General features: G+C 36.8%; 5 protein-coding genes across 7 annotated transcripts; 3 read left to right on the top strand and 2 right to left on the bottom strand.

The window, feature by feature from the left end:
- Window positions 1–1704: 1704 nt before the first annotated feature.
- On the top strand, window positions 1705–9049 carry LOC128885376 (sodium- and chloride-dependent GABA transporter 1-like). 2 transcript variants are annotated; one of them, XM_054139392.1, is made up of 14 exons: window positions 1705–1929; window positions 3462–3755; window positions 4319–4538; window positions 5002–5103; window positions 5182–5350; window positions 6019–6151; window positions 6685–6819; window positions 6907–7010; window positions 7324–7448; window positions 7538–7650; window positions 7714–7845; window positions 7939–8142; window positions 8250–8417; window positions 8488–9049. In XM_054139392.1, exons 2-14 carry the CDS (start codon window positions 3525–3527, stop codon window positions 8587–8589), a joined length of 1938 nt encoding a protein of 645 aa, XP_053995367.1. In that variant the 5' UTR covers window positions 1705–1929; window positions 3462–3524; the 3' UTR covers window positions 8590–9049. The 2 variants fall into 2 exon arrangements, with proteins under 2 accessions (XP_053995367.1, XP_053995368.1); XM_054139393.1 differs by lacking the exon at window positions 1705–1929 and adding an exon at window positions 3064–3218.
- On the bottom strand, window positions 8824–9982 carry LOC128885388 (male-enhanced antigen 1). The gene is made up of 3 exons (XM_054139409.1): window positions 9500–9982; window positions 9353–9424; window positions 8824–9284 (listed from the first exon to the last, which is right to left on the bottom strand). The coding sequence occupies exons 1-3, from the start codon at window positions 9674–9676 to the stop codon at window positions 9069–9071; spliced, it is 465 nt and encodes a 154-aa protein (XP_053995384.1). The 5' UTR covers window positions 9677–9982; the 3' UTR covers window positions 8824–9068.
- Window positions 9983–15741: 5759 nt separating this feature from the next.
- On the top strand, window positions 15742–18586 carry LOC128885384 (transcriptional regulator ERG homolog). The gene is made up of 4 exons (XM_054139402.1): window positions 15742–16108; window positions 16734–16998; window positions 17515–17648; window positions 17709–18586. Exons 1-4 carry the CDS (start codon window positions 16027–16029, stop codon window positions 17813–17815), a joined length of 588 nt encoding a protein of 195 aa, XP_053995377.1. The 5' UTR covers window positions 15742–16026; the 3' UTR covers window positions 17816–18586.
- Window positions 18587–19383: 797 nt separating this feature from the next.
- Window positions 19384–20762, top strand: LOC128885389 (40S ribosomal protein S12). Of its 2 annotated transcripts, XM_054139411.1 has the most exons (5): window positions 19384–19492; window positions 19626–19662; window positions 19897–20031; window positions 20250–20454; window positions 20667–20762. In XM_054139411.1, the coding sequence occupies exons 2-5, from the start codon at window positions 19646–19648 to the stop codon at window positions 20733–20735; spliced, it is 426 nt and encodes a 141-aa protein (XP_053995386.1). In that variant the 5' UTR covers window positions 19384–19492; window positions 19626–19645; the 3' UTR covers window positions 20736–20762. The 2 variants fall into 2 exon arrangements, with proteins under 2 accessions (XP_053995386.1, XP_053995385.1); XM_054139410.1 differs by lacking the exon at window positions 19384–19492 and having other exon boundaries at window positions 19501–19662.
- Window positions 20744–23548, bottom strand: LOC128885378 (zinc finger MYND domain-containing protein 10). Its single transcript, XM_054139397.1, has 9 exons — window positions 23022–23548; window positions 22737–22935; window positions 22547–22655; window positions 22195–22481; window positions 21818–22023; window positions 21553–21722; window positions 21353–21490; window positions 21051–21283; window positions 20744–20980 (listed from the first exon to the last, which is right to left on the bottom strand). Exons 2-9 carry the CDS (start codon window positions 22832–22834, stop codon window positions 20899–20901), a joined length of 1323 nt encoding a protein of 440 aa, XP_053995372.1. The 5' UTR covers window positions 22835–22935; window positions 23022–23548; the 3' UTR covers window positions 20744–20898.
- Between the last annotated feature and the right edge of the window lie 47 nt (window positions 23549–23595).

The following is a 23595-nucleotide window of genomic DNA, read 5'->3' as shown; positions in this document are numbered from 1 at the left end:
CTGTTATAAGTATGCCTTTTACTTAGACATACTTATATAATATAATAATATTTTATAGAAATTCAATTTATATCATTTTTACTTATCTTATAAATTAAATTTCTTCTTTTATATTGAAAATTATGGAAATGAGAGTTTATTTACGTAAAAGAATCTTTCTATATTCTGTTTATATCTAATACTTAACTTATACTTTTGTTTTCCTTCCGTAATATCAACTAAAACTTTTATTTTTTTGATAATTGCATGTCTATATTTTTATTACACTGTCCTCACTCCTTTACTTTTCTCTCTTTATTTTTTCTACATATAAACATATGGTATGATATAAGTATTAACATGTATTATATTATCTAATTATCTTTGTAATATAACAGTCATATAAAGTATACCGAACTATTTTCGGAATTTGTATCAGCGCCTTTATCGGGAAAACGCTCAAGTTTGTCATGGAATAGTTCCTACTGTCAACGCTAGATGGAGCCATTTGTTTCGTCCAGGTTTTTTTTTTTTATTATATCCAATAACAAATAGATGAACAGCTTTGCAATGTTAAAACTTGAATGGAAACCAATTTTTAACTCTCAATTCTTTATTTTTTTAATTAAAACAAACAAATGGCCCCATCTAGCGTTGACAGTGGGAATTATTCCACGACAAACTTGGGCGTTTTCCCGATAGGGGCGCTGACCAAACTCCGAAGTTAGTTCGTATGTTCACCGCTAGATGGCAACGCCAATTTGCCGCGGGAATTTTGAATGTCTTTTTATTTAAACGAATTAAAGTTCAATAGAAACATTTGTAAGATACTATTGAGTAATTTACGAGTCTTTTACAAACTCAAATTCATATGTGAACGGACTCTTGAAGTCAATCACTTATTCTAGCACATTTTCTTCATTTTTCTACTCTATTTTAGCTTCTTTTGAGGCTTCTTTTGAGGGTTCTTGACACGTCTCCTTTTGACCAAATAAAATCAATAGTCCTGATTTTGTATGAAACTTAGTGTTATTGGTCCAATAGTTATTTCCATTATTTCCAATACTTTTCATTATGACATGATAACCCTCGTTAAGCATTCCTGTCACTAAATATGCTGCCATTTCTGCAGTTTTTTATTTCGCATTTAATATGTCTTGCCACGAAGTGCCACATTCAGGTTTAAAGAATTAATATTAAAATTATATAAATTAAAGAAATCAAATATATTTTTCCAATAGACTACAATTTCACTTTGATACGAAACTAAATTTACCATTCTAGTCCTGTAGATTACAGAGCACTAGAATTAAATTAATAATAAAATGTGCAATATTTCACTTTGATACGAAACTAAATTTACCATTCTAGTCTTGTACATTATAGAGCACTAGAATTAAATTAATAATAAAATGTGTAATTTTACACGAATGGCAACACGAATAACAGTTTCAGGTCTTGTAATTTACGATCATTGAAAACCCGTGGATTCACGGATTTTTATTTAAATGGCACCTAGCGCGAAACGCTTGACAAAGTCAAGATCAAGTGTGATCCAGCGTATTTTGAGCATGCTCATCAAAGGAGGGAACAATTCGCGGCCATCGGTATGGTGAATCGGTTATTAGTGGACTTCGGGGCCCTCTCGTCATTCACATAGCGCACCTAAATATAGAATGACACTGTGGCACCAATTTGTTGAATGAAACGATAGGTGTGTTGGTGCTTGGGGGACTGAACAGCACCGTGGGGTAGATCTCTAGGGTACAGCAGAAATCTCGGCGCTCGCCGTTCGCGAGCACGATTTGTGAACGTAACGACACGCTCTGTGGCAAGTCGTTTATTCATTTTTTTTCTCTTCCATCCACGACGGTTCCACGGGCTAATTATCGGTAATAAGTTTCGGTCTAGTAGAAATCACGTTCGGATCTCGTGGTGAATTTGTGACATGTACGTACAATGTTCGAACTGCATGGGCGAGAGAACGCTAATCCTTTTCCGCGAGCGCGATCACGGCTGTTAACAAAGTGTCAGTTATTATTTGATCAGTGATTACGTTACGAGTCTGTTAAAGACTGTTCCGTTCGGCTAAACAGAATTTCAAATAATTTTCTTCTCTTTACTTTTGATCCTTTTCTATTTTTTTTTTTTTTTTTTTATATGGAACATATGGCGCTAATTATTTGTTGTTCGTTTTTAATCAACAAAAATTCTTGATCGCATCCTGTTATGCGTACTGTATGGTATCGCAGTATTTATTGTCTCGGGTGATTAATTTTAATAGCCATCGGCTCCAGGACTTTGCATGTTGGTAATTTAACGTAGAAAAATGACGAATAAATATTTTTATTCAAACTAAAGTTATTAGAATTAATTTGTACGCCAAGTAATTGTAGGAATTATGGCGCAACACGAAATCAGGTAAACTTGTTCTAGAAATTATTTAACGTGTTGACAGATTTTTTATGAATTTTGCATTAATTTTTTGATATCTGGTGGATGAAACGATTACAACATATATATATATATATATATATATATATATATCGTTACGTCTTTGGTGTCGATGAAACAATTGAAACCGACAGAAACACCGAATGGAAGTGTCCTAAACTTTATTTACGTTCATTCGTTCGGGTCAGTTACTATACAATTGGGCTTATTACACAATTGAAGCGCAGAAGATATAAATCGTTTCATACTCGGAATAACGTCTTTAAAAGGACATTGCACCCCGTGAATTTGACGTTAATCGATCCTCGTTCGTGTTTGTCTTCGGAAACTTATCGACTTCCGCCATGCTTTAACAAATCGAGCGCTCAAGACGGAACGACGAAACCACGGACGAATAATTTATTGCTTCCACCCAGCGAATTGAAAATTTAAACGGACACGATACCATTGCGGCGAGACGTCCGCCCGTCGTTGTTCGCTGTTCCACGTGATGATCGCCGATGACATCGTTTCTTTCACCGATGGTTAATTTAAAATGGGACAAGGTTGCACGATGGGAACAACGTTTGACAAACGTGATTCCCGGAAGTGGCTCGTTGTCTATCATCCATCATCATCAAGACCCTTGCACAGCAGTGTCTCACGTAACGACGATGACCGCTGAACATTTAAAGTTCCTCAGAAGCGATCGCGTCATCTTTCACCTAGTGCTCGTTGTAAACTCGTCAGCGCCGATAGTATTATCCGAATTAGCAAAACATCTCGATAGACCACGATACGTCACTGTAATATCCTTGTACAGTGTTGGAAAAATTATCCGTTAAATTCAACGCGAATCACATGTCTCGAACTGTCCATCAATATTTTTTTTTGTATCGTCTATAAAACATTAAAACAAAACGAATAGAGACGATTGTTTGTTTGGCTTTTGTTTTTTTTTTTTAAATATGAATCACGTGTTAATTAAACGACAATGCGAACGAGATACAAGTCGACTTTTACGGTTTACTTCTAAACGTTTGTTATAGATTCGATCGAGACATGATAGGATGAGGTGAATTCGGTCTACCTTGCAATCCGGACGAAAAATAATGCCTTCTAGCGGATCCAAAGTACCTAAGGTAGACAGGTCCACAAGTCCTCTGCCACAGAAGCCCGTCAGTCCCGTCCAAGAATTGAAAGCCTTGTTCGCCGAACCGCCCTTGAGAGTCTCAAATGGCGGGAAAGATCAAGAATTCCGCTTCGAGACCATTCAGTGTTTGCAATCCACCAGTACGAAGGATACAAAATCGCTGCCGGAACGAGGAACTTGGAGCAGCAAGGTGAATAAGCAACCTCATATTGAATACATAGTCCAAATAAAGGTAGCTTTTTTCCTCGTTGACATTTCTAAGCAACGATCAATTTTAGAAACACGCGTGAAAGGGATTTTATTATACATTATATCGAATTATAGTCAGCGTAAGAAGTATTCGTACAGTAACCAGTTTAAAATGAAACTAATAAGAAATAAGAGATTAACATCAAAAGTAATAAACTTTAATTGATGCAGATTCTACTCTAAAAATATCTAGGAATGTTGGTCAATTGTTTCTTCCCCAAAAATTTATTAATAAAATAAATATATGAAGTTTTATTTTGAATTGATTCCTGTACGAATACTTATTACACCGACGACGGTATCTTGTATTTTACTTTATTCTGTTCGTCAACTGGATGTCCTACATATTGTTTGCCATAATTTCCGAATAAATTCAAATTTCACTTTCTCGAGAGTGCATATTTTTCCAGTCTTCGACTACGAAAAGCATTCTTTGTCAGAGAGAACCTTAAGGAATATTTTTCGCTTTTTTTTTCCAAGCAATAATTCGTGTTCTATTTCCAGGTCGAGTTCATCCTATCTGTAGTCGGATTAGCGATAGGATTAGGAAACCTGTGGCGATTTCCTTACCTCTGCTACAAAAATGGCGGCGGTGCGTTCATGGTTCCTTACTTCATCGCTCTTGCACTCGCCGGCGTGCCGATGTTCCTAATGGAGTTGTCTTTGGGTCAGATGATGACTATAGGCGGATTAGGCGTCTTCAAGATAGCTCCGATTTTCAAAGGTTCGAGCTCGTCGTTTGCCTCGTAACTTTCAACATTCTCACAAACAAATAACATCGATGTTTCCATTTCTTCGCTTGACTTATCAAATAATTGAATAAACTTGATACAATTGGCGTCAGAGAAATAATATAATTTACTTTCACGATGTTTCGACCGAATACAAAGAAACCTTAGGAAACGCTTGAGAATCAGGAGTAAAGTGAAAAACTCCCAATAATGGTTGTACGATGGTAACGATAAGAACATAACTATAGCACCGTTATATATTTTTGAATGTGTCAGACTTTTAAATAGGACTGAAAAATATGACCACACGAGCCAAAAGGATATGACAAATAACGCGTAACTTATTTTCCCGCGGTGGTATTGCACTACTAAACAAAAAGACATCGAACAAGTGATATCTTTTCTGTATCCCTTTGATACCGACAGAATCACGTTTAACCGATTCCTTGCAAACAGGTATCGGATACGCCACATGCGTGCTCTCCTGCTGGACGAACGTGTACTACATCATCATACTGGCGTGGGCGCTCTTCTACTTCTTAGTCTCGCTGCGAATCGGTACGAAAATGGCACGTACGATGCGTTTAACGAAATTAATCAGATTTACTGAAATTTCTTCCCGGTTCGTCTGCGTAGACGTGCCGTGGAGAACGTGCGACAACCCTTGGAACACGCATTACTGTCTCACCACCACGGAACGTTTGGAAGCGATGTGTTGGCCTGAAAATGACGACACTATATGCGCCACTTCGCTCGGCAATGTAAGTCACACCTTGCTGAGGGATCCAGTGAAAGAATTCTGGGAGTAAGTTCACGCAACGAAGAAATCGTTATTTTAGATATTTCAGGCTTTTACTGCTCGATACTAACTCTACCGTTTTCAAACTTTAGTAGACAGGCTGTCCCAAAAACGTTGGAGTTCCTTGAAAGGGGTGGTTCGGGGAGGAGGTGATTTGAAACAACTTTCTCCTCGGTGAAAATGTTGTTCGAGGCTACGTTAAGGAGATATTAACGGAAAAGTCCAAACAATCGCAGCGCGAGTTCAGACAGCCGCAGTAGCATAGGCCAGTGCTAGACAGCCGCAGTAGCATAGGGTCTTCACTAGACAGCCGCAGTAGTATAAGCTCCGCGATAGCGTAGCGCGGTTCTTAACGAAGCCTCGCATAACATTTTCACTAAAGAAAAAATTGTTTCAAATAACCCCCCGAACCACCCCTTTCAAAGAATTCCAACATTTCTGGGACGCCCTGTATATTTCTTATATGCAGTACACGAATTATATACGATTTTTTCGTGTATTATTCGATTCAGTTCCGCGTAAATTGTTGTTTCTGCGTTTAGTTCACAAAAATGTTGATGTGTCATTTAATCCCTGAAACATGTTACGCTTAGAAGCCTCGATTAGTATCGAATCATAAATCGTTTCGTTCGGAGTTGATACTTCATTCATTCTCTTCTTTTTTCTCGAAAAAGGAGACGTACTCTTCAAATATCCGACGGCGTGGAAAACGTCGGTGGTGTGAGATGGGAACTGGCGGGCACGTTAGCCGTAGTTTGGATCATGTGTTACTTCTGTATTTGGAAAGGCGTGAAATGGACAGGAAAAGTAAATTCAAACAGTTGTATACAATGGGTAAAAGAAGTATTTGCACGGTTACGTTTTTGTTGCAACAACTTTTCACGAACAAATGATATATTCATTACAATCGTTTCCCGGAAGTCTTTGCTTCCAATGTCTTGTTTTCGGAACACAATACTAAGCATAAGCATAAGTTACAAATATTTGGTCGTCCTAAAAGTTCGCGCCATTTATACTTCTATTTCTCAAATTAATATGTGAAACATACTCTTAAGTGTCACAAGAAAAGATAATCTGTCTCATTTCGCAATAGTTTCTCACCTCTCTCAGATAGTCATTATACCGTTACTAAAAAATTTCTGTGATTTTTTTTATTAAATTTCGACACTGTCTTCGGCACGAACTTATGGGACGACCTAATAGAAACAATTCGAACTAACGTATTACCCGTTGCTTAAAAAAAAAAAAAAAAAAATTAAGAGTGCCGATACACTTACTATCCACTATATGTATTTCTCCTAAACGAAAGTGAATATTATTAATCGTTAACATTCGCACAGGTCGTTTATTTTACATCGTTATTTCCGTACGCGTTGCTGGCACTTTTGTTGGTAAGAGGATTAACACTTCCAGGAGCGATGGAAGGTTTGAAATATTACGCAACGCCAAACCTATCGAAACTCGGCGATCCCGAAGTACTGAAACGTTAATTATCCTTGCTTCAGTAAATGCTGCGCCTCGTTGGATCGCTGATTAATTAATATTTCCATGAATACCCGTAGGTGTGGATTGACGCGGTGACGCAGATATTTTTCTCTTACGCGCTGGGTTTAGGAGCGTTGGTCGCCCTCGGAAGCTACAACAAGTTCAACAATAACGTTTACAAGTGAGTAGCTTAAGTACTTCCTCCGAATAATGCACGCTTCCATTGAGTAATTTCCTTCGAGTATACAGGGTGGGCCATTAGCATAGGAACATCGAAATGTATTCGTTCTTTATGAAAAAAAACTGATCGGAACGAAATGAAACTGTTCGAAGAGAAAACATAATTATTGAACAAATTAAATTTCTCTTGAAGTAATTTTTTCGAGGTTTCAAGATTACACGGATGTTTTTCTCAAATGGCTAAAATATAATTGAATTGATAGTGTACTCTGGCGTTCTAAAACAATGAACGTAAATTGATGCATTTGTTTCAGAGATGCACTTATCGTTTGCACAGTGAATTCGTGTACCAGTATGCTTAGCGGCGTTGTCATATTCTCTGTAGTAGGTTTCATGGCTCACGAACAACAAAAACCAGTTGCGGATGTAGCTGCTTCCGGTAACTACATTTTATATTAAATCAAGGAACAGCATGCATAAATTTTGTTTCCTTTTGATATCATTATTTTTACAATTTCTTTCGACTAGGTCCAGGATTAGCTTTCCTGGTTTATCCTTCCGCGGTTCTTGAGTTACCTGGATCATCGATTTGGGCTTGTTTATTCTTTTTTATGCTTATACTTATTGGCTTAGACAGTCAGGTAACTTAACATATCTTAACGAAACTATCTTCGATAATTACGATCGATTGTTATGTCTTATAGTTTTGTACAGTTGAGGGCTTCATAACAGCCGCGGTAGACGAGTGGCCGCACGTTCTTAGAAAGCGAAAAGAGTTGTTCATAGCGATTGTCTGTTTTGTCTCCTATTTGATCGGTCTTACTTGCGTTACCGAAGTAAGTACGTAATGGAAATAGTGACCGTACAAACATAATCGTATATCCAAGATATGTAGATTAATCAAAAAAATATTTTCATGTTGTTTTCAGGGAGGAATGTATGTATTTCAATTATTAGACTCGTATGCCGTCAGTGGATTTTGTCTCCTCTTTTTAATGTTTTTCGAATGCATCGCTATCTCTTGGGCATTCGGAGTGAACCGCTTTTATGATGGCATTCGTGACATGATTGGTTATTATCCTTGTTGTTGGTGGAAGATATGCTGGACATTTACTACTCCTGTCATTTGTGTGGTAAGATGTACTTTATTAAATATAAAATCTAGATCTAGAATCTAGATGCTTCGAGTTACAAAATGCCGACCAAAATAACGAGGAATAAAAAGAAAAATTTTAATTAGGGTGTCTTTACATTCAACATAATTAAGTTCGTCCCTGTGAAATACCTAACGTACGAGTATCCTTGGTGGAGTCATGTATTAGGATGGCTTTCTGGCCTTTCGTCGATGTTATGTATTCCGGGCTATATGATTTACATTTGGTGCACAACATCAGGAACTACCTCTGAGGTATATAACTTAAAAATGATCTATTGTCTCCAAGTTCTGTAAAATTCTGAGGATCATTTTTTTCTTTCAGAAATTCCGAAAACTGATCAGAATAGAAGACGATGTCGCGACCTTAAGAATGAAGCTGAATCCGAGCAAAGCCGTCGCTATCAGCGCGGAACATGAACTATAAGTGCATTGTGCTCTTATTCGATGACTATCGATGATGCATGTGTGTTATTTCAAAGTATGACTGAAGAAAAGCATGATTTCATATATTGAACAATATCATATCACGCAATCATGTAATCATTAACCATAACAAATAAAAACCAAATGCGAGTACAAAGTGAAATGCGTTAACAATGATGAGATGCAAACTTATAATAAAAAAGATATGGCTTGCATTTCTAAATCTAGAATGCGATTAAGATAAAATAAATAATTTTATTTCTCGTAATTTACATAAGGTCGGTTTTGTCTACTGTATACAACTGAAGACAACGCGTTACATCTAATACACAGAACTGTGTAAAACCAGAGAAATTGCAATTTCATTTTTATTTTTACATAAAATGTAACTTGAATTTGTAACTTAAAGAAACAGAAAAAGAAGTATGTTTACGAGCAATTACATATTTCGTGTAACAGCATTAATTAAAATACTTAAATCTACTTTTCCCTATTCTGTATTTCTTTAATGCGGCCGATAAGTTGTTCTTTCCATTGATCTTCAGATATAGTATTTGCCCATTCTGGAATTGCTGCAGTTGGTAACATGAAACTTGCCATCATAGATTTTACTTGATTAATTTTCTCTGCGTCCATGTCGATATTCGATCGATTATGTGGAGATGACCAAACTTCAATTGTTTCTGACATACAATCCTATACGAAACGTATTATAGTACAAAGAAATAATTAGCATTAGCGTTGCAATCTATATAAATACTTACTTGATGTGGTTCTAAAGATGGAAGCGGTAATGTTTGATTGGATTCGCCTGCATTGGATACCCATTCGTCATCCTAACAAGTAAAGTACACGATTATAAGATACATGTTTCTGCATATGAATAATGAACTATAAAACAAGTAGCATACTTCGTCTTCGTATAACATGGGATCACTATCTGTAGGTACTTGAGATAAGGGTACATATCCTGCCATTCCTACATCATCATCTTCACTGTCCGATTCATTTGCTCCTCTAGCATCGAGTTGTAAAGTAGGTGCATTTAAAGTTTCCTCTATAGGTTGTTGCGTTGGGTCAGGAGACATTGTGCATCACTTATTTTTATATTTACTATATTTATTACTTCAACTCTAAACATATATTCACTTATTCCGTTCAAAATTGGAAATTTCTAACCTCACATTTGCACACGACAATATTTTCTGCAATAGAACCTACAAAACGTGCTTCGTATAAAAAAAATAGCATTCTAGTAACGCAACTAATCTTTCTACCAAAATATTTTCGATCGAATGAATTACAAATGACGACGAATTAATCGCGATAGAGAATCTGACAGCTGACAGCTGATTCCTCTTACTGTTTAACACTAACCCGGCTGACCACTTTGTGTGTGTATGTACATGTATATATACTATATATGTACTATGTTCACCATTGTTCTCATCGTCAGATAAATCGTTCAATATCTCAAAAATTATACAAATATTCAATTAATTCGGAGGTGTACATATTTAAATGCATTTTAAAGTTTTAGATTATTATATCAATGTTCTTTCGAGAAAGTAATATTTCGGAACATGAAAAGTTGAGAAAAAGTAATCGGGAGATATATTTCTATATTTTAATGTCTATTGATTGGAACAATTAAAACTTATTATCTCCGACATAATTAAACATTTATGATACACGTAGTAGCATTCAGTGTTCCAATAAACATTAATAACAATTACGGTTCGGGATAAGTATTCACTCGAATACATTGATTGTGAGAAAGTTGTCAATATCTTAATATCTATTGATTGGACCAATTGAATATTAATTTCTGACAATAGTTACATATGTAACTATGTAATAATATTATAATAATATAATAATAATATTAATATATAATAATATAATTATAATATATATAATTAATATTAATTATTAAGAAGACTTATTATTTAAACAATAAATAAATCTTCTTCTTTAAATGCGAGAATCATGTCTTTAAAGTAATTTGAGTGATTGTTTTGTACGCAGAATGCATACTTTTCGAGTATGAGCAAAGTAAGATTCAAACAATGAAATGCAGTTGATATGAAATTTAATCAAATTCTTGTTTCAACAAGTGTTTGTATATTTTTTATTCTTTAAAAATTCGACTTTTAACGATAATTCTTTCCACATTGAAATATAATGGGTGTCCAGTGGTTTTTTGGCACCTTGAATATCGTAGTATAATTGGTTTTCTAAGGAAACTGTTTTAAGACACTGAAACCTCGAAAATCCAAGCGTTCGTATCATTTTGATACGCAGTTTATAAGCATTGCCAGTACAATTCCCGCAGTAAATCCGAATGACGCGAGATCCGTGAAGCTTAGAAAAGGTTAATAGGGGTCTAGGTTCGGATTGAAAATGACCGGAAGAGGCTAACCGTTCCCCAGGGCTGGTTCTAGTCCACTCGCACGGCCTTATCTAAGACTTTAACGAGGGTGCGATCTATTAGAGATAAGAACAGTCCGGCAGAAAAATAAATATCGCTGGCGATAATAGTCTCGTTTCTCCCTACGTTCGTCTTTGTCCTCGCCTCGAACGTTTTTATTCGATAAAAGAAGGATGTCGATCGTTTGTACAATTCCTGCGAGTACTCTCGGTTTACTTTGCTCGAACAATTTCACACTGTTTCAATATATAACAAATGAAATCATACATCTAATAAAATCGTATTCTGGTCTCTGTTATTATTTGAACCGAAGTCGGTACAGTACTTAGATATCGATAATTCAAAAAAAAAGCTCGTGCTAGACTGGTAATTTATAACGTGCAAGACTGGACCAATAGGTGCAATAATCAACGTAAAACAGATTACCTTCATAAAATAAAAAAACCAAGTTTTTCTTTCATTAACTCAACTATTTATGATTTTTGGCAATTTGTACTTTGATTTTCCGATCATATAAACGATTGTTTATAAGAGCCAAACAGCTACCATCGATTTTATTGGTTTTGAGGATGTCTAAAACCTTGTGTCTCTACATCATTTCAAAAGCTTTCTCAATGTCTAGTGATATAAGATATTTATTTATAGATAAACACATTGTTTTTTTTTCTAACATCCATCTCAATCGTGTGTTCGCTATTTTCTCCAGTAATTTGCAAACATTGTGAGTGATATCGATCTATAATTTTTCAGGATTTGTCGGATCTTTTCCTGGCTCGAGGACAGGAACAGTAGCTCGACAGAAGCTCAACAACGGAAACGAATTTCTCAAATTAGTCAAGATATTAATCAAATACGTTAATTTCAAAGTACAACACGTTAACACGTTGACTGCCAGAGAGATATTCATGAAAATTTCAGCTAGAATTAAATATTATTCAGACTATTGGAGACTACATAATCAAATTTGGTATGTATTTTTATAACTTCATCAAAGTACACGTATTTCATTTAAATTCATTCCCTTTGAAGCTTAACTTTCAGAATTAATTTCGTCAGTTCTTCAGTGAAATGCACTGTCACCCGCATATGGGTGACGTGGCGATCAACGTGTTAAAGAAACTATACGATAATTAAATTGTAATCATTGACGCGATAGCCTCGTAGTCGGTGTGACTTTGAATAAAGTATTTAAAGAAAAGAAATGGTTTTTCCGGTATGAAAATTTCGAACGGAGCCAGAGGTAGCAAAAATGGAGGCGTCGGATGACGTCGGGGAAAAAAGAAAGCCGAAGTTTTTGGGGCGGAGGCGAGAGCAAAAGTTATTCTTCTGGTACGCGTGCACCAGCGGGAGAGCCCAGCCAGAGCAGGTTCCCGCGAGTTGAAGAAGAAAAGAGCGAGATTCGCCTTTCGTCGAAGCGCAAAGCAGAGAAGAGCGTAAGTCTTGGCAGCCGTAAGCCTCGGAGATATATTGTCCGTTTGAATAACGTTGTCGGTGCTCTTGGGGGCCCACTCCGCGCCGGCAGCGGCCGTTTATTAAACGAATCAGTGTTATCGCGGTGAGAGAGCCCTCATGAATAAACCATCGAGTGTTTAGGGCGGCGGAAAGGTGGTGGCATCGGGGGTTACGGCCTTGCAGCGACCGCTTCCAACCACCACCACCCTCCGTAACGGGAGAGGAACGGGGGAACGGCAAACTCTAACGGGCTGGGGGTGGTAAGCTCGCCACGGGGTGCGGCTATATTGTTTTCTTGATGAGCGCGAAACATCCCCCGAATCTCTACCGTATGCGGGATAATTTTACGCGTCACCCTGTCCCGCGGACCATTTCGCGCCGCGTCCCAAGCTTTCACGTCGCGTGCTTCGCGCGAGGCTTTACGCGATACGTCGTCTATTACTCTATCGTTCTACGTCGTGACCTCTCATATGTACATTGTATACCTCGTGGGTGTCGACACGAAATAGATTTTGGGAGGCTCGTTTGAAGAAAAGAATTTTATTTTCAGGCTCATTTGTTTGAAAATGGGTGGAATTAATAACAATCTATTACTTTTATTTCGAACGTCTACTTTATTCGACGGCTTGGAAGGACGTGTCGATCGTTTAGAGAACGAACGAGAACTAACTAAAAGCTCAGGCCTACGCTAAAGAGAAAAAGTCTAACGTCCACTTAAAGAAAAGAAAATTCTGTCTGCGCTCTGTTCATTGGCCTGGCCTTCGACGCCAAACAGGCAAGGATCCTCAGACCTGGTGGCGTCAGTCCGATACTTTAACTGTTAAAGGTTAACAGACAGAAAGGGCAGTTCTTCAAAGCGTTTAATTAATACAGTAGCATGAGAAAATTGACGGGACTTACAAGTCCTGCCAGTAAATAAGGGGTTAATAGACGTAAAGGGTACGTATATTTAAGAGACCAACTGTAAATACGAACGAATGCATATGAAACGTACAAAGTTTTTATCAATTAACCCCCTTGCGGATGTTAAGTTATATCTTTTATTAGTAACAAAAACTTTGCCTCGATAAAATATGTTGAATTATATACGTATACATTTGCGTTAAGCAAAAATGAATCTACCAGATCTGCCAGATTCATTTTTGCTTAACGCAAATGTATACGTATATAATTCAACATATTTTATCGAGGCAAAGTTTTTGTTTTCAGTTGGTCTCTTAAATATTCGTACCCTTTACGTCTATTAACCCCTTATTTACTGGCGGTACTTGTAAGTCCCGTCAATTTTCTCATGCTACTGTATTAATTAAACGCTTTGAAACCTATTGCGACTTTCAAGTCCACTTCTTTGAAATTCGTTTCTAATTGTCGATACAAGACCACGACACACGCCCAGATTTAAAAACTTTTTAAAAACTTAATTCAATAAATAAAGGGTTAGAGTTTGTCTAAATTAAAGAATCGATGTTTTCACATAAATGTTTCGTTATAAATATGTACATGGATATATATTACACATGTATATACCCCGGACTGTATAATGAAAAATTGATTTGGAAACGTCAAACCTATCGTTTAACTTAGACAAGTCCTATAAACACAGAGGCTACGAATATTTATGTATCATAAATACAGTCAGTGTAAGTGTATTAAAGTTTGTTAATGTTTGGTAATTGACAATTATAAATGATAACTGCTCCCAACTTTTACATGGCAATTGAATTTAATTCCAACAGAAAATTGATTATTGTTAGAACATAAGTAAATTTAGATATAAGCAAATGCACCACTATAGGCACATACGCTAAGCGTGCGAAGGAGACACTTTTTTTTCTTTTTCTTTATGTGCGAGCACGTAATAAACACTCGCTCTGTAGAAGCCAACACGAGCAGTCGTCTATTTTTCCTATCCACGAAGATATTTAACAATTACAAATAGAATTAAATGATCATTTCAGTTGAAACCCGTCTTCAACGACTAAAATTTATTAAATACGAAACTGAGTACCTTTATTCGACGAGTAATAAACAAAAATATTTAATCTTTCATTCGATACTCGACATTCTTATTTAGACAACAATTTTACCGAGCTCTGTTTACATCCTGCGCAATAATAATTAACTCGCGACGTTTACTCTACGAAACAGCTAAATTTCTGTTTGTTCCAAGGAAAAATTCTGCTCATTGTTGGCGCGAAGAAACAAGCGCCTACCTCTTGGCTCGAGGATGAAGAGGAATATAAAGGAATATAAAAAGGCTGAGAGTCGGAACGCTTTAGAAACTGTATAAACTTGAATGTTGACTCGAATGTGTAAGCTGGCATTGGCCCTCGTGGCAATGGGGGTAGCACTGAGAGGTGTACACAGCCGCATGCCGTATCGAGGTGCAAAGGTATTCCGTTCACGGGGGTTGGAGTGGGAGGCGATAAGGGCTGAAATCACCGGGGGCAAAGGTCGCTCAGTTACTCCCTGTCCACCGAACGGTACGTTTTATTCCGCGCGTGTCCGAACTCTATCGACATAGGTGATCACGCGTGTGCAGATTTGTGCGTGCGTGGGATTTCAATCTTGTAAACACGTGACATGTTCTTTCGTCGTTGAATCGTCTTCTCTCGATTATCTATCGAAACATTCTATTCAATCGGACGGGGAAGCATTACACGATAAATCATCCTCGACACCAAAATCCTTCTAAACATTGCAATCCGTAATTTGAGTAAGAACCACTTCGGTCCTGATTTTTCGTTTGGATGTAAACAAATATTTCTTGCGTACTTCGTACCGTTCGAGATTCGATAAATGAAACTGAATTTTAAAATTGCGACATTCACGTAAACTTTAGTAACTACCCTGAGATTTATCGACGATGTACGATGTTAGCTAATGACTCGTTACTAGCGCGAAAATCGACGTAGATTTAAACTAGCACATTGCGTAAATATAATTTTTCTTACGTAAAATGAAAATGTTATTTTTTATAGCCACCTTTGTTTAAGAATCAAGTACCGTCAATACAGATCCTTTTGCAAAATATGTCCAGAAGATGTCATTAAAATTCGTAACAAATAATCGACTGGAAACAACCAACAGACTGCTGTAAAATTAAAAAAGGAGCTCTTTCTTTAAAACAAAATCTAGAACTGTTGTTATGGCATTCTTTTTAAGTCGCTCCTATATAATGATTTTAAAATTGACCATAAATATTATGTGGTTGCGGTTGGAAGTAAGCGTCTAATTTCTGGAAAATTAAAAATGAATACGTTGAAAAAATCAAAGACATTTAGCGATTAAAAACAATCATTGGATTGCGGAAAAATTGAAAAGGGACTCTTCGTTTAAGAGATCGCTAAGTCCATAATGAATACCGGATTGGAAATAAACGTCAAATGCAAAGTGTTGATGGACGACGAGAGACAATAACGACTCGAAAGTGAAACGATAGATACGTATATGTTGTACACGTGGCTTGGGTTTGTAGAACGATTAACAATGGGCCTGTCAAGCACCGTCGTTCACGCGGTGAAGGATTAGGATGACGAAATCGTTCGACACGTAATGTGGAGGATTCAAACGCATCCGCTGCATCTTCAGCAGGACACCAGATTCCACCCTTCGGCAGCTGCCATCCTTTATAACGGTATTTACTGTTATTGCGTCGATTTTTGTTTCGTGAAAGAGTATACAGGGTGGGCCAAGTAAGCGTAACAAGCTATAACTTCATACATTTAAAGAACAGGTACATTTAAAGAAAAATGTCAAAGGGAAAAGATGAATGGTTGAAAGTGTACTATATTTGCGGGGCCATGTTTTTATTTTATAAGTGCAATTATGCACGTGCAATGGATAGTTGAATTATTTCTTTTCAAAGATTGATCCTTTCTATGTGAAAAAGTCTGAGGGTAAAATGGTAAAGAATGGACCGTGAAATATTTTAAACGATCGATGAAGTTTCCTAAAGCTCCGCGATCGCGGTAAAACTTGTATTTCTTCGGGAGGCGGCGATTATTAGAAATTCATTAATAGTTCCAATTTGTCTTTTAGTAGTACCGGTTACAAATTGGTTACAAATAATCCCACGTTGAGTACGGGTTACTCGATCGGATAATCCGAAAGAAATCGTGGCGAGAGGTGAAAATTACAGGTCGAGATGGTAACGGGTGACGGATGGATCGCCAACCATTGCTCTCCTCGGCGAATCGACTTCGTCCCGAGCCACGTCGAGCAAGAGTCGGTGCATGCGTACTTCCGCTTCTTGTCCCCAGAGAGGTTCAGCCTCCTACAACGGACTTGCTCGCTGATTGGATCGACAGCTGGAGCCGGTGGTTCCGGGGCGGTCGGGGGCGGACAGGTTCAACTCTGGCAATTCCTCCTGGAGCTGCTCTCGGATTCGTCGAATTCCTCCTGCATCGCGTGGGAGGGCTCCAACGGGGAGTTCAAACTTACCGATCCCGACGAGGTCGCGCGCAGATGGGGCGAACGGAAGAGCAAACCGAACATGAACTACGACAAACTGTCGCGAGCACTCAGGTAACCGAATTGCCAGCTGCATTACATCGGTAATTGGCAAACCTTTATTTATGGATTACGTTTCACGATGGATGAGTGCTTTCCACTTGGCTAAGGATTTAAGAATTTTAGTATTTTGTGGAATTTACATTTTTTTTTTTTTTCTTAAACGGCCATTTGGAGCAGTTTTGTCTATTCCAATATGCATAGAATAAAGACTGAATCAGTGCAAGAAAATCGGGACTCAAACGTTGCAGTTATCGAACGTAGAAAAGGACAGAGAGTGAAAGAGAAAGAGGTCGGCAGAAACGTATCGGTGAGACAATAGCATCCTCAGTGGTGGGGATAGTCATCTTGCATTTATCCAGTTAATCCTGCCTTGCACTTATCCAGTCAATCCTGCCTCGCACTTATCCAGTCTATGCTTCGATAAAGCTCGAGTAATCTCTACCTACAAAAATAGTAAAAATTATGATAGATGCAGCCGGATGTCCTAGAAGACATCTTTTAGAAGAAAGAAACGTTTCACATTTGCAGGTATTACTACGACAAGAACATCATGACGAAAGTACACGGGAAACGCTATGCTTACAAGTTCGATTTTCATGGACTGATGATGGCCTGCCAGGCCCAAGCTGGCGTCACGTTGGAAACGTCCCCGTCGTCCCGAGGTACAGGTGCAAATTGTCACCCTCACCATTCGCGTCACACTCATCACCTGTATCCGACAGCACCCCCAGGTTCGCAGCATCCAACTGTAACCCCACAGGGACCGCCGCCTCCGCCACCTCCGCCACATTATTGTTGGCCTTATCACCGATATTCTCCGCCTACGTAACATAAGGAACTGATTATCTTTCGTACTTGACAATGTGAGGTCTTCGTTCCTGCCATCCTGCGTAAATAGCGTAAACTGCGAATCGCAAACTAACTGCGATCGATAACGACACCACACTGCGTATCGAAATTATACAAACACTTGGACGATAGTCTCGTTGGTTTCATTGAAAAATTATCTTGTGATACCGAAACCTCCGATATCCAAGTGTTTTCGTATACATTTGAATCGACCTTTACTCGATTCTTTCGAGCAACTCGCTTCTGTCCGAGCTACTCGGTTCTTTCCAGCCGCTCGCTTCTGTCCGAGCTACTCGGTTCCTTCGAGCTGCTCGTTTCTTCCGAGTATTCGACTCGGATCGAGAACTGGGTCTCAGCTCGACCCGGCTCGCGAGCAACTCGAAACATCCGAGTTTTCTGCAGGCCTAATATTTCCTAGCTCTGTTCATTTTTCGACTGTATCAAAAATACGTTGGAATCGTGCTTTTAAGGCGTCACACTCCAAAAAAAGTACAAAAGGATTCGATTTTTTTTTAAAGCTGTCACACTAGCATAGCACCTTGAGCGTAGAATAAGTTTAATGTATTACTTAAGATATCGTTATACGTTTATTTATAAGACAGAAACTGTTGTAAATATGCTACGACGTTTGAGCAGGTACGATATGAGCGATAACGTTGTCTTCGCAGACATTCTCCGTGAAAGTTGTATTTATGTATTTTGTTCGATATTACGATGTACAGTTTTTAAACAATCTGTTTTATTCGATGATCATTGGGGAGTCTAATATATACTTTAGGAAGGAGTAAGAATAAAAGTTCCTTGGAAAAATCTAAGTATTAATGTTGTTCATATCAAGTAAAAAGAAATTCAGAATTCCCGCGAGAAATTGGTGTCGTCGCCTTGCGGTAAACGTACCAAACCATTTTCGAAGTTTTATCAGTGCCTCTAATGGTATAAAAAAAAAAGAAACGTTCTCCTTAGGTAATTTTGTTATTGCGATAGCTGTAGTATAACTTCAAGTTTATAACTATAAATGTAATAAAATAGAATTCGTGATTATTATAAATGTGTACTATATGTCGGTAAAAAGATACTAACGGTGCCATCTAGCTGTACAAATAAGAACTATTCGAATACAAACTTGGACGTTTTCTTGATAGAGGCGCTGCCAAACTTCGTGAATAGTTCGATATGAAAGAAATATTGTAAAAGAATGCAAAAACGTAAAAGTGGGAACAGTCCGTAAAGGACTATCACTATATTAAAGTTAAATAAAAATAAAAATAAATAAATAGTTCGATATGTTCAGCACTAGATGGCTATTTATTTGAGAGAAAATACCGGGAACTCGCAAGGAATACTGTAAACATTTAAAAGTTTAAAAAAGAAGTCTACTTCCTTTTTGAAAAGTTATGTTGAGATGTGAATATCATTTTATTTAATTATATGTAAAGTATGTTTTATTAAAACTTCGTTTGTATTTATCACGGAATTTACACCTATGTCCGTGCCGTGCCGTGCCTAGGGTTTTGCCCATCACTGTCCAGATGCCGCCTTGCGTGAAAGAGGGAACCATGGACCTAAATCCATGGAAGGAACCAATCAAAAGCGGCACAGAATAACCAATGTACCGCGTGGTCAAATGAGCGCCATTTCTCTTTCATCGTAAGAAAAGGTAAATGGAAGCACGCTGCGAAGCGATGCGCTAGATATCGGATTATTGTAGTGCCATCGGCATGATTTTTACGTAAAAAGCTTCAGAATGTAAGCCAGACGGCATAATCATTAACGTTCTCTGATTATTTCAGCTCCCCATTCCATCAGAAACATGTCAGACGTAGAAAAGTAAGTGTGTCTTTTTTTATAATTATTAACAACACATTCTTCGAATCGTTAAGCAAGATTTTTTAATGAAAAACGTAGGTGATTAGAGTTATGCATTGTACCTGTTTATTGTAAAAATTCTTAAAAGTAAAAAATATTGATGTATACTAAATCGGCATATAACCTTAAATTGTGCATGTCAGGAACATGTTACGAGCAATTAAGTGAATGGAATTGTTTATTGTTTTTTCTTAGCGATGATGTCCCTTCTGCGATGACAGCAGGAGGTGCAATGGACATAAACACAGCCCTGCAAGAAGTTCTTAAAAATGCTCTTATTCACGACGGTGTTGTACATGGCCTTCACGAAGCAGCCAAAGCTTTAGACAAGTAAGTTTTATTGAACGATTCATTTTCATTAGTCGTCTAAACAGTTTTTCGTATTATATGATGAGATGTACCAGGTTCCCTCTTCTGAGAATACCCGTTACACAAATTCAATAAATAATGATGTCTGTAACCTTTTCTGATGTGCAGAATGGCTATTATTTTATGCATAAAGCATAGTACATAATGTTTATATATGCATATTGTCTGTTGTGTTCCAGGAGACAAGCTATGCTCTGTATCTTAGCTGAGAATTGTGACGAACCTATGTACAAAAAACTGGTTCAAGCATTATGCAATGAACATCAAATTCCGTTGATTAGGGTAGATAATAATAAGAAATTGGGCGAATGGTCTGGTCTTTGTAAAATTGATAGTGCTGGTAAAGCTCGAAAAGTTGTCGGGTGCTCCTGTGTTGTCATTAAGGTATGAGTTGTTTATTATAATTCTAGTTTGAAATCATAATAATAAATTCAACAATACTATATGATGAAACTATATAGGCTCCCTCTTCTGAGAATACCCGTAAAATTAATAAATAGTGCTGCAATTAATGCCTTTCTGATTTATATGGTATAATTTTTATACTTTATTTTTACAAAATTTCTTTTTCATTAAGTGGTACGTTCCAATTTTAGGACTTTGGGGAGGATACGCCTGCGAAAGATGTGGTAATGGAACACGTCAAACAAAGTTCTGTACACTAAGACCTTTTAATAAAACATTCTACATAATTTCCTACGTGTAGTTTATTTAATCCTTATGTATACTTAATAAAATTAACTAAAATTCATTGATAAATAGTCGAAAGCTATTATATTATATTTCTTCTTCATTGCAAATTAAAAATGATAATGGATACTTTTGAAATCACTTTTCTTTGTCGTCTGCACCTTTAATTATTTTTTCACAGATCACTTTATGTTTTTCCCAATCCTTTACTTGACATTCTCTATAATTATATTAATCATTGTTTAGTTAGAGTAGATATTTTCTTTTCATAATAATATTAAAAGAAGTACCTTCCACAATACCAAGCACTTTTGCATTTAGAACAACGTTTGTTTGCCACCTCCTGACATAGAAAGCATTCTTTGACATCGATACAGTCTAATTTATCCAAGTCGTATGCATCGCTTATAATTTGCGCTGCATTCCTAACGTCTTCCGCATCTGTTGTGTATATGAATTTTGATTGATGCTTCGCCAATTTTTTCCATTTTTTATGATACTTCTCCATTATCGATGTTTTTATCTAACGAAAATGTTTAAATGAGTTTCGTACCATCATCGGAATCGATCATTTCAATTGATAATTTCGAACCTGTGGTATAAGTTCCACGTTTACTGCTCGCGGTGCCTTAATTCGAGACGATGACACACTCAAATAACTTAGCCATCTTTTCAATTCTATCAGAGGAGAAATTTGGTCTAATACACTTTCGTCTAAATATTTCTGTAACTGATGCGAATAATAAATTACTTTTATTCGTTAGTTACATATCTATTTACAATATGTAATACCTTCAACAGTTGAGATATTCTGTGCTCGGTAATTTCGTAATATGGTGCACACTTTGGATTTAGTAATAACTCTCGTAAACCAAACCAAACTTGCCCTTCTATTTTAGAAATTTTTCCTTCTTCGCTCGACTTTAGTTTTTTCCAGCCGCCGTTGTATATCATACTTTCACCTCGATAACAATAATTTTATTTGAATCGATCTTCCATTAGTTTCTAAGAAATCTAATAAGCTTATAACACCTGGAACACTCTGTTGCAGAATTACCTTCTTCATTTTCCCTCGTCCACGGATGGCTTTCGATAAGTTGAACGAGAAGATAGGGTACATCGTGCGTGCTCAACATTCGGGACAATACACAAATTGGCAAACTATCTGAGAATTCTGCTAAATAACGGAGAATCGATATGCAACGCATGCCGATGTCAAACTCGAGTTCCTTCTTTTTTTCTAATATTTCTTCGAGGCACGAACTAGTAATAAATAATGAATAGATTAGTATATTAGTAGATTACTTATTACTTACTTATTATAGTAGATTATTCTACTATATATTAATTAATATACAATACGTACTACATATTAGTGACTAAAATAAATCGACAATAATATATTATATAGATATATATCTAACGATCGCTCACTTGGGATTTTTTATATTTTCATAAATTTCAACGTCCTGTATATCCAGAAGCTTAGAAACACATCTAACCGAGTAATCGACAAGATCGATAACTAAATCGTCGATAGTTTCGGCACTTTCGCAATGAAACAATACATTTTCCAATAAAGAGACGGCTATATTTTCATGGTAAAATATTGTGAAAAGCATGAACGTATTTTTCGGTTCTGCATTTATTTCTACTAGTAATGGAAATACTTTATGCTTCCATATATCAATTTGGATAGCTTCGTATACAAGAATCGATATCTAAAAAATAAAATTGATACCAGGGTAATGGTTATTGTGCAACACAAGGATAAATATTTGTTTACCTTTTTAAAAGAAACAAACAGTTCCTTAATAGTTTCTTCCCGCAAAGCGTTAATCTCTAAAACGCTTTGTTGATTTAATAACATCAGTCTTTTGTGAAATTCGAGCCAACTGAAAATGATACGGATATTTATGTAGTACACGTTAAACATAATTTATATGATAAATTATCGGTGCCTGTAAGAAATTTACCCTTTCGTTCCTACATCTTGAAGTTCGGAAATTTGTAAAGTTTGTATGTACGATTCGGCTTCCCATGGTGAAATTATATATTCCATGCGGGTTGACATTTTTATGATAAGAAAGACGTGAACGAACGCCGACCATTTGTAAACAAAATATCATAATCGATATCCTCATAGTAACAGCTTTCGTAAATTATAATTGTAAGCTATAAATATAAAGAATTAAAAAAAAATTGTATTGCTGTACAGGTGTATCATTTATTTTATAACAGGAAAATAGGAAATACTAAACATAAATTACGATTATATATATTAAAACGTTTAAAAAAAGGATAAATAAAATGATCTGTATCTCTTTTTTTTTTATTTTAATTATTTCGAGTATAACAATTTCATATCTCATCATAACTTTTCAAATAGAAGGTAAGTAGCGCGATGCTTACAATTTTTAAACTATCCACTAGTTTCCCGGTATTTTCGGTCAAATGAATAGCCATCTAGCGGTGAACATACGAACTATTTTCGGAGTTTGATCAGCGCCTCTATCAGGAAAACGTCCAAGTTTGTCGTGGAATAGTTCCCACTGTCAACGCTAGATGAAGCCATTTGTTACGTCCAAGTTTTTTTTTATTATATCCAATAACAAATAGGTGAACAAGCTTCGTAATGTTAAAATTTGAATGGAAACCAATTTTTAACCCTCAATTCTTTATTTTTTAATTAAAACAAACGAATGGCCCCATCTAGCGTTGACAGTGGGAACTATTCCACGACAAACTTGAGCGTTTTCCCGATAGAGGCGCTGATCGTACTCCGAAAATAGTTCGTATATTCACCGCTAGACGGCGACACCATATCCCCGCGGG

Source organism: Hylaeus anthracinus, unplaced genomic scaffold, assembly GCF_026225885.1.
Source record: "Hylaeus anthracinus isolate JK02 unplaced genomic scaffold, UHH_iyHylAnth1.0_haploid 11981, whole genome shotgun sequence".
In the NCBI taxonomy this organism is placed as follows: domain Eukaryota; kingdom Metazoa; phylum Arthropoda; class Insecta; order Hymenoptera; family Colletidae; genus Hylaeus; species Hylaeus anthracinus.
Note: the sequence above shows the minus strand (reverse complement) of the source record. Positions and strands in the feature narration are given on the sequence as shown.

What these genes read in the sequence shown, in the direction of transcription:
- LOC128885389 (XM_054139411.1), top strand. An exon ending in GCAGCCAAAGCTTTAGACAA is followed by an intron (nt 20,032 to 20,249) that starts GTAAGTTTTATT and finishes GTTGTGTTCCAG; the next exon opens with GAGACAAGCTATGCTCTGTA. An exon ending in GCTCCTGTGTTGTCATTAAG is followed by an intron (nt 20,455 to 20,666) that starts GTATGAGTTGTT and finishes TTCCAATTTTAG; the next exon opens with GACTTTGGGGAGGATACGCC.
- LOC128885388 (XM_054139409.1), bottom strand. Translation starts at nt 9,676, where the DNA reads ATGTCTCCTGACCCAACGCAACAACCTATAGAGGAAACTTTAAATGCA. An exon ending in CCATGTTATACGAAGACGAA is followed by an intron (nt 9,425 to 9,499) that starts GTATGCTACTTG and finishes TTTACTTGTTAG; the next exon opens with GATGACGAATGGGTATCCAA. An exon ending in CATCTTTAGAACCACATCAA is followed by an intron (nt 9,285 to 9,352) that starts GTAAGTATTTAT and finishes CGTTTCGTATAG; the next exon opens with GATTGTATGTCAGAAACAAT.
- LOC128885376 (XM_054139392.1), top strand. Translation starts at nt 3,525, where the DNA reads ATGCCTTCTAGCGGATCCAAAGTACCTAAGGTAGACAGGTCCACAAGT. An exon ending in GATAGCTCCGATTTTCAAAG is followed by an intron (nt 4,539 to 5,001) that starts GTTCGAGCTCGT and finishes CCTTGCAAACAG; the next exon opens with GTATCGGATACGCCACATGC. An exon ending in TTATTGGCTTAGACAGTCAG is followed by an intron (nt 7,651 to 7,713) that starts GTAACTTAACAT and finishes TATGTCTTATAG; the next exon opens with TTTTGTACAGTTGAGGGCTT.
- LOC128885378 (XM_054139397.1), bottom strand. Translation starts at nt 22,834, where the DNA reads ATGTCAACCCGCATGGAATATATAATTTCACCATGGGAAGCCGAATCG. An exon ending in GACGAGGGAAAATGAAGAAG is followed by an intron (nt 21,723 to 21,817) that starts GTAATTCTGCAA and finishes ATTGTTATCGAG; the next exon opens with GTGAAAGTATGATATACAAC. An exon ending in GAATATCTCAACTGTTGAAG is followed by an intron (nt 21,491 to 21,552) that starts GTATTACATATT and finishes TATTCGCATCAG; the next exon opens with TTACAGAAATATTTAGACGA.
- LOC128885384 (XM_054139402.1), top strand. Translation starts at nt 16,027, where the DNA reads ATGTGGAGGATTCAAACGCATCCGCTGCATCTTCAGCAGGACACCAGA. An exon ending in AAACTGTCGCGAGCACTCAG is followed by an intron (nt 16,999 to 17,514) that starts GTAACCGAATTG and finishes TCACATTTGCAG; the next exon opens with GTATTACTACGACAAGAACA. An exon ending in AACGTCCCCGTCGTCCCGAG is followed by an intron (nt 17,649 to 17,708) that starts GTACAGGTGCAA and finishes TGTATCCGACAG; the next exon opens with CACCCCCAGGTTCGCAGCAT.